The following is a 12,143-nucleotide window of genomic DNA, read 5'->3' on the forward strand; positions in this document are numbered from 1 at the left end:
AAAAAGATCGCTCAGCTAATTTTTTTAATGTCACTTATGGAAAAGGACAACCTATTTTATTACATCTTTGCCCTACTGCTTGGTGGTGTATGTGCTCGCCTGACCCTTAAGCAAGCTCAGCTCACCAAACTGGCAGAATACTAAAACAAGAAAGTGTGTGTCAGATGTGTACTTTATACATCTTGGGATTGATTTGGAGAAAGTAAGAGATGGATGGGCCATACTTTTAAACAACAGTAAGCTGTTAAGCTGGCTCTGCTGCTTTGTGAAACTCTTGCCCTTAGCAGAAATCCTGTTTTGATACAAGCTAAGTCAACCTTTGCTTACAGTGGATGTGTGGTGTCTCATCAATAGCCTGTCCTAAGCTAATATGAAGTTACCTAACTTAAGTTTGACTACTTGAAAATGACTACCCACAGATTTGAAGTAGTAAATGGTGTTCTGACATAAAGGATGAAAATGTGCTTTTTTTTCCTCCAGTGAGCTCTACTGTATCAAGGTGATTATTTTATTCTTCTAATGTAAAGCAAAAGTTCATTTCACTTAGAATTTCACCATAGTGTTACAGGTACTGAGTAACCTAGTTTTCCATGTGTGTTATATATGATAAAGTATATTTCTGAGCTCAGTGGGGCAAACACATTTTACCTTTGGAGTACTACAGTGCTATACCTAGTGCCAGTTGAAGAATGCATTTTCTAGTGTAAAATACAACCAGCTCTGAGGGAAATGTTGATGTATCATTGTACTTCTGAGTACTTGAGAAGTGTAGCTGTGGCATGGGATCCTGCTGCAACCATTTCAAATGAGTTTTGTCTTGTATCTCTACCTTATGACATGTTTTCTCCTGTCACACCTGTCCTGTTCTCACCCCCAGTATTACATATACTATATGCAAGTAAGGTTTGAGTCTTTGTATTGTGGTAACTTCAACTTACAGTTTTGGTTTCAAAGCATACTTAGTAAAAATGTCACTACTTTTTGAATATTCAAAAAAGTTGCATATGTTCTATATGTACAGATCATGTGGAAATTCAAGTGACTGGCCTGCTTCAGTTCAGTGCTTGGTGGCTTTTAATTACATACAGAACATTGTTGTTTTCTTAAGGTTGCCAGATTTCTTGAGTTGCTAAGCCAAGTGTGTGGTAAATACATGAATATCAGGTTAAACTTCATCTGCATAGACTTTAACTGCACACAGCATTGTATTTCTGGGTCATATATGCTGTGGTGTTTGAAAGGACACACTTATTGGCCAGATCAGTCATAGTTTTATAGATCACTTTTCCTTTTCTGTTAAATATCCAGTCAGAGGCTGCATAGTTACCATTTCATCCCTCAGTAGCACAACTCTGCATTCCTGGAATGTTTTAGGATTAAGGAAATAGGAGCTAGTTTGATAACTTCTGAACTCAAATGCATTGCATGTTTAAGTATGCTTTATTTCTGCTTTGTTGCCAGAAGAGGGAGCAGTGATCTAACTTACTTTTCAAAATTGTTTACATCTGTTCTAGTAATAAGATGTCTGAATTCAATGTTATGATGTTCTCTTATATTTATTTATTGTGGAGGTGTGTGGATGGGGTCACTGCAATGTCAAACTGGGCCTGTTAAAAGTTTTGATTTTTACCCTAAATTACCAGTTTTGTGCTTTGGAAGCTGCCACTGGATATTTCAACCTGATACTAAGCCTTCTGAGAATCATCTGAGAATGTTATATTGTATGGGGTTTTTCTGTGTTTAACCTGGTTCTGTGGTGGGATGTTACCAGAACAATGGCTTTGTCACCTAGAGCAAATTATTATTAATTGGGTCAGTTTTCAACAGTGAAAATGCTTGTAAATTAAACACTGGAACTCCTTTTCCAAAGCCATGAGGTGTGCTTGCTTATTTACATCAAGGATGGCCTTATGACAGTAAGAGGGGCTGAAGGGGCTGTAGTTGAAATAGGAACACAAATAATACCTGGGATAGATCTCAGCACTGACAGTGCTTGACTCCTGGAGGAGAGCATGGTTCTGATTGAAGACAGCTATTTTTAAGCCAGATTAGTGTGAATAAAGCTGACTAAAATTTGAGGTTGCAACCACTACTGCCTTCCCTCTTGAAATATAATTTTTTTTGTTTTCTGTTTAAGCCTAAAGCATCTTCTTTTAATTGTTGAAATGTAGAAGTAATATACTTGTATCCCATAATGTGATACCTGTTTAGCATGAGAAAAATGCTCTATAGCTGTGATATATAGTTTAATAAAAAGGTACTTACATGAAAACTTGGAGTTTAGTATTACTTAAGTCAATGAGTAAAAGTAAATGTCTGAACTTTTCTTTTACTGGTATAGCAGTTCAGTGTAGACTGACTAAAATTGATGTGGGATTATTGTGGTTCTTACATGGAAGCTGTTCTTCTACAGGGAAGTTTTCTGTACACAAAAGTTTAATTTCTTTGTAGAACTGCTGTGTATTTAAAGACTGATTTAGTCTCAATTCTTTACATATTGCATAGGTCTAAGAAAATCCACAAAGAAGCGCAGTGAATCACCACCTGCTGAGCTCCCCAGTTTACGGCGGAGCACACGGCAAAAGACCACGGGCTCCTGTGCTAGCACCAGGTAAAACTTGGAGAAATGAAACTTGTTACTACAGTGAGTTGGTATGCATGTCATTTCCATGCATGAGAGTTGGCCTTGGCCGTCTCTGACTTGGCTGTTGTAAAAGTAGCTGTAGCTTTTCGGGCCTGCTGGATTGCTCTGTACACCAGTGTCATGGATAGCACATAGAGTTTTTCACCATCAGACTTCCAGTAAGTCTCCCAGCTGTGGAGGCGGAGGAAGAGAAACAACCAAAGCCAGTATCACAAACTTAAGTAATCCTGTCCTTAGAAAGGTGTTTAAGAAGACAGACAGTAGTGCTGAGCTACTGTCTCATGAATAGTGAAATAGATAATTGTTTTGAAAAAGAAGACTTCATGGTACCACACAGGAGTCAGTTTTAATAGGGTGCGCTGTTAAGCTGACTCAGCTTGTCAGCAGTTTCGTCTGAACTGCATCTAAGTACTTAATGTACTTCTTGGTAGTAAGGAGGAGGAATAGTCCTGAATTAGTAATTTTAAACAACTGGTAGATTAAATGGGAGGGGAGAGTTTATGTATCCTGTGATGCAATAGCTTCTGTAGTTGCATATATTGTGGGACTAAATGTAGGAAGCCTTAACAAGCTTTATTTTTGTTCTTATGCCTAGATTGTTTAGTACTTCTAGCACATCCTCTTTTCCCCCTTCCACACCATTAAAAACCACTTCTGAAGTCTTGATTTTGTTCTCAAGTGTGTATTTGAATTTGACTGTTTACTTTGAAAGCAGATGTATTTGTAGCGATGAAGACTGTAGTGTTTAGAACTGCAAATCTAAATAGACGCATCCTCTCAAGCTTGTTCTGACTCTGAAAACCAAGTTGAATGTCAGAGTCCTCTTCTTGCTTTCAGTAGTTCAGAACTTCCTCTAAAGATGTTCGTTGGCCTCAATCCTCAGCCTTCTCAAATGTGTATATTATTTATAACTAACAGTCGCTTTAACCTTGCTCATTTTCTCTGTTATATTTTAGTACACTGCCTGGTCTTGACATGTTTAATGTCTGTAATGCCTTAGTGCCAACAATCACTGCCATGGTGCAGGGCAGGGAGTGTACAGAGAGGTTGGATAATTTTATGAAGATTGATTCTTCCACAAATTGCTAATTTGTGCAATGTTGTGGCAGTGATGTACAGAAAGATTACGTAGTCTTTCATAGGCTTACATTAATAAATCTCTTATCTTAGTTCACAAGGTCTGAAACTTTGTTTTTTGAACCTTTAGTCGGCGAGGCTCTGGCCTGGGCAAAAGAGGAGCAGCTGAAGCTCGCCGACAGGAGAAGATGGCCGATCCTGACAACAACCAGGATGGAGTTAACTCTTCAGCTGCACGGACAGATGAGCCTCCCCAGGGAGCTGCAGGTAAAAAGGAATTTCAACTGAAGAATTTTTAGTATAGTTGCTAGTATAATATTCTTTGCATTCAAAAATAGTTAAATGGATGAAGTTCTGAAGAGTAATTGTTTAAGCTGGTAAATAGTGCTGGAAGATTTTTGAGTCAGAGGGATCCTTACATTCTAGTATTATTTTTTGGCTATTTGGTACATGTTTCAGTTATGCTTCCTTGTAGTATCCAAACTATATCCAGTAATTCAGATGTTTGCTTTTAAGCTTCTGCTACTTTTTTAAAAAGTAACTTCAGCTGAGGCTGCATAAATATCATCAACTGAAAAGACATAAAACTGCTCAGAATGGAGAAGGCATACATTGCTTGTAAAAGCACTGTTGAAACTACTCAAATATTCTACAGCTTTTCTGTTGAAATTGCAAGCATGTATGTACTGGAGAAATTTGTGACCCCCTGAATACCGTTACTTGCACAGTTCTGTTAGATGATAATTTTATCAATTGGTCCTGATTAGTGAGTTCAAAGGAACTATGCAGTAATTATGCTGAATGGTAGAAAATACTAAACATTCTATGCTTCAAGGTGGCTACATCAGTACAGAAAGTAGTAATGGAAACTAAGTATAACATAATACTCAATTAAGAAAGGTATACATTTATTAAGGATACAGGTAAATCTGTCTGAAACTTAATTTTATGGACTTAACTGTATTTTTTTTTCATTATCTTGTGTTGATAAAGCCATTCTCTTCAGCTGTTGGAGAGTACTAGTCCTCTAGACTGCTCTGTTTTAAATTGGAAGTTTTACAGGAGTTTGCTGGTGGCAGCACTAGATGCAGAGTGTGCTTTTGATGCTGGAGCCTTTTTTGGATGTGAGTTTTGTGGCTTTAAAGACACTGTAACTTGTATTAATCAATCTCTTATTCTTCCTTTAGCTTCTAGTTCTGTTGCTGGAGCTGTAGGTATGACAACTTCTGGAGAAAGTGAGTCAGATGATTCTGAGATGGGAAGACTACAAGGTATAAAAGTTGTCACTAATTTACCTTTTTGGTTGTTAGCCTGTAAATAACCATACCTACACAAATTCTGTATGACATTCAAGTGAGAAGGCTGTATTTTGTTTCATTTTCTGTGAATGTGTTTCTGCTCACAGTAATTCTGAAGTAGGGATTTACAAGCCTTAATACACAAAAGATGCAAGGATGTCTGGAGAGGGGGTGGGATAGTGTCTTTATTCATTTAAATTGTGTGTAATACCCTACTGCTGATGATTTTCTAAGAGGAGGTGGGGGGGAGAGAACTGAGAACTCAGTCCTCTTAAGTGTGTAAGCTCAAATATGAAAATATTCTTTGCAAGCATGTTTTAAGTTTAGAGGGTAGGTTAGGCCTACTATACTCTGCCTGCTTCTGGATAACATTTTTTTTGTGCTTGTCATTGATACCTATGTTGCTGTAAGCTTTGACCAAAAAAAGTCTGGATGTTCTTAAAATGCTTGCTTTTGTGCTTGGGCTAAAGGAACCTGGTCTCTCAAAACCAGACAGTATGACAGGTATAAACTCAGTATGCATGTCCTGCAACTGGTCTAATGATTTTGCTACTACATTGCAGGGAGTCCTGAGATCATCATCTCCCTTGCAAATGACAGGTTTTTGTTAATTTGTATATTTATTGTGGGAGTGCTGTCAGTGTCAGTTCACTTGCTTACAGTTCTCAGTAAGTATAGGTATGCATTAGAAATATTGGGCTAAATTGGTTTTCATTATTAATTATTATTTTATTGATCAGCAGTAGTCATGGTTGCTTACAATAAAAATCAGAATCACCCACTTAGTTTAGCTTAAGTAACAGTACTGTAAAGTGTTGAAAATCAATCAGAAGAGAAACTCGCTAAAACTTACCAGAGTTCTTCCCTCTCCTGCTCATCAGCAAATAAAGCTGTTGAACCTGTTTTTCAGTGCCATTTTTTTCAGAGTAGTAGTGCCTGCAGGTCCTGAAAACATGAAGATAAGCTTAACCTATTCTGTGTAGTTTGAGTTCAGATTTGAAATTGCAGCCTGATGTATCTGCTGCTCTGGCTCTAGGCTTATAACAGTTTAATAGATGAGGTTACTTTTGTGAAATACACAGCGATGCAAACTCAGCGGGTGACTTTGTAAAGGACCTTACTGTTCTGACACAAACAAAAATTAGTTACTTGTTCCTTTGAGATCATCTTTTTGGTGTTTTTTCAAAATCAAGGTAGCTGCAATCATCTAATCCTAACTCTTTTTAAATATCGACATTCTAGTAGTCTTAAATGATAACATCACGGAATTTAAGCTTTTAAAAATATACATAGAAGCTTTGACAATGGCTGTTATCCTCTGTTTGCTTTTAGCTCTATTAGAGGCTAGGGGTCTTCCTCCTCACCTGTTTGGCCCTCTTGGTCCTCGGATGTCGCAGCTCTTCCACAGGACAATTGGAAGTGGAGCTAGTAAGCAAAGTTTGTCTAATTTGACTTAATTCTTTCCACTTCCAGACTAGTAGAATTCAGCCAGTAGTAAATCTAATATTTGTATTAGCTTCATAGTTTAATATAGTATTTTACATGTTGGAGACTTGTATGTCATGATAGTGCTAGACCACTTGTCAACAATTCTAATTTGCTTGTCTTCCTTTAAGGAAGAAAAATTTACCTTAGCTGTATTTCTTTGATTTTCTTTTTTGGGGCATCTTAATGTTCCCTTCTAGGTGGGGAAGGGAGGGTTCTTGCCTTTTCACCCCTTCCTTATCTTTTTCTTTTGCATGATGGGCTGCTTAACAAAAGACCTCTCCAACCCCCTTGGGTTTTTTGCTAGCTTTAAACAAATGCTTAAGCTAGCTTTAAAACGATTAGTGAATGTCAGTTCTGAGTTATGTTGGTTTTAGTTTCAAAAGTGTCTTCGGTTTTGGACAGAGTGAATTTCCTTCAGATGTTGTGTCAGTGAGAACGTGGGTCCTTAGACTTGTTGCACCAGGTCTGCGCTATGCAGCTGGATGAGATGTGCTCCTTCCAGTCCAAGTCTGGCTTCCCAGGAGAGCCAGAGGCAGCCTGTTACACTGCATGCCAAGAAGAGGATGGGGTCTCATGGGTGCTCCATGTGCTGGATTAACTGGGGGGTGCTGCTGGGGTGGTTTGGGCTCCTGCTGTAGGTTGGCAAGATGGCTGTGCTGAGCAGTGTGGCGGACTCCCTGTGCTGACCAGTCTGCACTGGAAAGGCAGCCAAGAGTGAGATTTTTGTCTCCCTTCCCTATTCCCCCTTTTTATGACAGGGAAAGGAAATGAAACTACAAATACAGAGGAAAACAAACTATCTCTGGTCTTCCACTCTGGCAGAAGTATAGCATAGCAGTTCCCTTGAACACTTTCTAATACCTTTTTTCCTAAATTTTTTTCTGGATATCTAGGTTCTAAAGCTCAACAGCTTTTACAAGGTCTCCAAGCCACTGATGAAAGTCAGCAACTACAGGCAGTGATTGAGATGTGCCAGCTGTTGGTTATGGGAAATGAAGAAACATTAGGAGGATTTCCAGTCAAGAGTGTTGTACCAGCTTTGGTAAAGATTTAATCTCAGATTTCTGTTGGAGGATATATTTCACTCAATGTCTTGATTAAATTAAATCATCACTATTTATATTGTCTTCTTAATGTGTGTGTGTGTATCTGTCTTATTATTTGATTTTGAGAGTATGTTTTGCTAAATTTTGATAGTCCTATTAATTTTTAATAGCTCAAGAATAGGCAATGGTTCTTTTGGAATTCTTACTAACATCCAAAATCCTGAGTCAAAAGCTACAGTAGTGTTTTGTACCCTTTTTATGATGATATCTAGATACATTTTTTTAAACAAACAATACTTTTTTTTTTAAACAGATAACACTGCTGCAGATGGAGCACAACTTTGACATTGTAAGTAGTTTGTAATATTTAAGAAGCTTTTGAAATATTAAAATGTTATCTGAACTTAAAATCAAATATCTGTGTATTTAATAGATGAATCATGCGTGTCGGGCCTTAACATACATGATGGAAGCCCTTCCCAGATCATCTGCTGTAGTGGTAGATGCAATTCCTGTCTTCTTGGAAAAGGTAAAATGAAATCAAAACAGTGATAAAACAGCATGAGGGGATTATATAGTTTGTTTTAACTTTAGGAAATGCCATTAAGATAGTGGCTTCTTTTCCTGGCTTACAAGATAATACAAAGTGCATGATAAGCTTCTATAGCCAGGCTTAATCTTTGCTCCCACCCTTACTGAAAAGTGCTGTCTCCTTCCCTGAGAACTTTTTGTTGGATTGGTGTTACAAACATACAAAATGTGTAAATAATGAGCTGTTACCCCTTGGAGTAGCACCATGGCTGAGGTAGCCTTAGACTGTCAGTCTTGGTCAGAGCTGGCTTCATTAGCATATGTGTCTTGGTAGAGGCTGTATGTCTGAATGTTAATCAAGATGATTATTTTTGAAAATATCTTTAGAAGTTGATATACCAGCTTTTTTGTTTTTTTGTAGCTGCAAGTTATCCAGTGCATTGATGTGGCAGAGCAGGCGCTTACAGCCCTGGAGATGTTGTCACGCAGGCACAGTAAAGCCATTCTGCAGGCAGTAAGTAAAACCAAAACAAGGCAGGTTTGCCTCTGCCAGCTCTACATCTTGGTGATCTTCTGTGAAGATGAAATAAGAAAACAACTTTCTGTGACTTCAGCAGTACTGAGAGCGAATGTGTTTGTTTGTTTTGTTGTAGGGTGGGTTGGCAGACTGTTTGCTGTATCTGGAATTCTTCAGTATAAATGCACAAAGGAATGCACTAGCTATTGCTGCCAACTGCTGCCAGAGTATAACACCTGATGAGTTTCACTTTGTGGCAGACTCTTTGCCACTGCTAACACAAAGGTTAACCCATCAGGTAAGAAGTTGTTAAAAAAATGGAACATGTTGATTTTGATCTGAAAGCAGTTTAAAGATGTCTCCAGATACCTGTTTCTTTCCTGTGTATTATTTGCCTTTGCAAGGTGATAATTGACTTCAAGTTTCTATACTGTCAGGTTGTTATATACCAATGTACATATGGAATCTCTGTGGTTCTGTAAATGTGACATTTTATAAAACAAGACAAATAAGATACTTTTAACTCAAAGCACAAGAAATGATTTTGTAGTCCTTGTGAGAACAAGGACATCAGTAAGATGAAGTCCAGTAGCATTACTGGTTTCATTTTTTCTTAACAGATGGGTTGCAAGGTTCTCTCCCACTTTAAATCAGAACACCCTCTGTTTCAATTTTTGTGGGTTTTTTGTGCTTTAACTTTTTGGGGGACTTTATGGCATTTTTAAAAAGTTCCTGCTTTTGTACAATAGTTTGAAGTGATGGATCTGAAATCAAGGGGCTCCTAAGGGCTGCATATCCTGCAGCGCTGCTGTGTTTATAAATGAGCGCCTGCAGTAACTGGTGTTCGAAAAGAGACATTTGGTGATCTGCTTGGTTGGCAGATCACTGTTAGAAAGATGAAAAAGGAGAAGTATTTTGTTTGTTAACAAATGCAACTAATTGGAAGCTTCCAGGTAATGGTTTTATGTATTCTTGTGCTGTTCTTAATTTTGCCTACATCATCTTGCTGAAAGACTGCTTGAATCTTTGAGGCAGCTTCTAAGAAGCCAAATGACAGCTTTAGATTGTACTCTAGAAACAGGAAGCATCATTCTCACCAGTAGTAGGGACAAGTACTGATCCTGATCTCTGAAGAGAAGCTACAACCCACCAAAGTAAGATTTCAAGAAATTTTGAAGTGGAAATTTTCTGGAAAAGAATCTTGACTTAGCTCTTATCAGAATAGTTGAGGTTGGAAGAGAGCCCTGTTACCTAGTCCTAGTTCCCCTGTAAGTTGAGCTAGAGCAGATAGCCAGGAGCGTGTTCAGATGAGTTTTTTTTTCCTGTTTTTGAGTATCTCCAAGGATGGAGACTTAATCTCTCAGGCTAACCTCTTCCAGTGGTCAGCTACCCTTACAGTTAGTGTTTTATTATGTTCAGGTGAACTCTTTTGAGCATTTCATTGAACTTTTAACCAGAGCTATTTTCAGGGCAGTCTTTACTTGTGTCTTTGAATTTGCTGTGTTGTCTGTGCTGCATAATAGTGAAATCAGGCTTCATGTAGTCTGTAGAGTAGTAGTGTTCACGCCTGCTTATTATCTGTAGCTCCTGTTACTTCAGTTTTTCCCTATTGTTTCCTCCTTTGAGAATCTAGAAGTATTATTAGAGATCGATTTATTGATCTCTAAAGGTCCCTAAAGGTATTTGTGTTGCAAGGGGGGGTGTTTCCCAGGGAATATGTAGGAAGCACAGCTGTATCAGGAGGTCAGTTAAGACTGTCAGTGAGTTTAAAAGTGAGAGCTGTAATGTTCTGTAAAATGTGATTAGACTGGCCCTTTTGGAGAAATTTTTATGAATGCCTCAAAATGGCAGCATGTTCTAATGCAAGTTAAAATATTTCCATTTAAAAAAAACTTTCTTATAACAGGACAAAAAGTCTGTTGAAAGCACTTGTCTGTGTTTTGCACGGCTAGTGGACAACTTCCAGCATGAAGAGGTAAGAGTGTGGATGGGGGTGCATTTCTGCTTTCTTCTCCACCCACCCTGTTTCTCTTGAGGACTCAGCTTTCAAGGACTAATGTTCCCCATTTTGTTTTTCCCTCCTTGAAGAACTTGCTGCAGCAGGTTGCTTCCAAGGACTTGTTAACAAATATCCAGCAGCTCTTGGTCGTGACACCTCCTATCCTGAGCTCAGGAATGTTCATCATGGTGGTGCGCATGTTCTCCCTGATGTGCTCCAACTGCCCCACACTTGCAGTCCAGCTTATGAAGCAAAGTGAGTTCTTACTCTTCCATGTTCTAGGGGGCCTGTTGAGGTTAATGCTTACAGTCAGTGTGGACCTCTATGCACTTGATTATGTAAATAATCTGTTCTTTCAATTTTTCTTTCTTACTATGTTTCCTCCGGGATAAAAAGTTGATTTAAACTTGTTGAAAGCTTTTATCCAGAGGGGTCTTTATCCTTTTTCCTAGCTGTTGTCACTGCAGTGCTCACTTAATTTTGAGTCTGTATTGGCTGCACAGGCTATTCTCATTCCAACACAAGCTGAATAATTATTTTCTTAGTTGTGACCACCGTGTGGGGGAATGATGTGCTCTAAGTACTTCTAGGGGAAAATATTAATGAAAGTAACTGCTGTCTTAGTTGCCATTTGTTTTCTTTGTTCCGTCTCACAAATTTTGACTGACCCCTTCAACTGCCCTGTATCCTTCCCTGTTTTCTTCTGTGTCTTGTTTACTGACTGGTATTTCTCCCCTATTTGTCCCTTAAAGGAAGGAAACACAAACCCAAAAAAGCCACAAACCCCAGACCTGAGAACAAACACATTTCTTAGTGTTCAAAGAAACACTTTTGTCCTGTAGTCCACTCTCTGTTGGCTTTGGGCAGTAACTACCTCTTCTGTGTAGTGTCCAGCAGAAAATGGAATCCATATCTGATACAGGCAGTCTCATGAATAATAATTTTTTATAGATATTGCAGAAACGCTTCACTTCCTCCTTTGTGGAGCCTCAAATGGGAGTTGTCAAGAACAAATTGACCTTGTTCCACGAAGTCCTCAAGAACTTTATGAACTTACATCTCTTATCTGGTAAGTCTTGCAGTCCTAGGTTTTGGGTGTGGTTGGTATGTTAAAATCCTTAACTTGACTAAAATAGGGCAAACAGTTTTCAGCTTAGATGGACTTGATTGTATACTTCTAGTAAAATACTGTTTTAATGTTCTTTACAGTGAACTGATGCCTTGCCTGCCAAAAGAGGGGATCTTTGCTGTTGATACTATGCTAAAGAAAGGAAATGCACAAAATACAGATGGTGCAATATGGCAATGGCGAGATGACAGGGGTCTCTGGCATCCCTATAACAGGATTGATAGTCGAATAATAGAGGTAGTAATTCCACACATCTGTGTGGTGATGCTTTTCAAATCTGCGTGCGGTTGTATAGGGAACTGAGTGCTTTCTCTGTCTTTAAAAATACCGGTCTTGATCTTTCTGGGTAAGAAACACAAGTTTCCTCAAACATCCTGCTGTAATATTGCACTGTTTTGGTGTTCAGCCATACCA

At 38.5% G+C, this 12,143-nt stretch overlaps 1 protein-coding gene across 7 annotated transcripts in view; it reads left to right on the top strand.

Moving 5' to 3' along the window:
- Window positions 1-12,143, top strand: part of TRIP12 (thyroid hormone receptor interactor 12) — a 78,808-nt gene that overhangs the window by 42,393 nt on the left and 24,272 nt on the right. For 6 of the 7 annotated variants that reach the window (XM_030954715.1, XM_030954714.1, XM_030954717.1 and 3 more), the window contains 13 exons: window positions 2,506-2,611; window positions 3,852-3,988; window positions 4,909-4,992; window positions 6,352-6,447; window positions 7,401-7,549; window positions 7,867-7,902; window positions 7,987-8,082; window positions 8,506-8,598; window positions 8,738-8,899; window positions 10,508-10,576; window positions 10,690-10,855; window positions 11,552-11,669; window positions 11,810-11,966. In XM_030954715.1, coding sequence (XP_030810575.1) covers window positions 2,506-2,611; window positions 3,852-3,988; window positions 4,909-4,992; window positions 6,352-6,447; window positions 7,401-7,549; window positions 7,867-7,902; window positions 7,987-8,082; window positions 8,506-8,598; window positions 8,738-8,899; window positions 10,508-10,576; window positions 10,690-10,855; window positions 11,552-11,669; window positions 11,810-11,966 — 1,469 coding nt within the window. The remainder of the gene's footprint in view (window positions 1-2,505; window positions 2,612-3,851; window positions 3,989-4,908; window positions 4,993-6,351; window positions 6,448-7,400; window positions 7,550-7,866; window positions 7,903-7,986; window positions 8,083-8,505; window positions 8,599-8,737; window positions 8,900-10,507; window positions 10,577-10,689; window positions 10,856-11,551; window positions 11,670-11,809; window positions 11,967-12,143) is intronic. The other variant, XM_030954718.1, reaches the window with a different exon arrangement.

This window comes from Camarhynchus parvulus, chromosome 9, assembly GCF_901933205.1.
Source record: "Camarhynchus parvulus chromosome 9, STF_HiC, whole genome shotgun sequence".
Classification (NCBI taxonomy): Eukaryota; Metazoa; Chordata; class Aves; order Passeriformes; family Thraupidae; genus Camarhynchus; species Camarhynchus parvulus.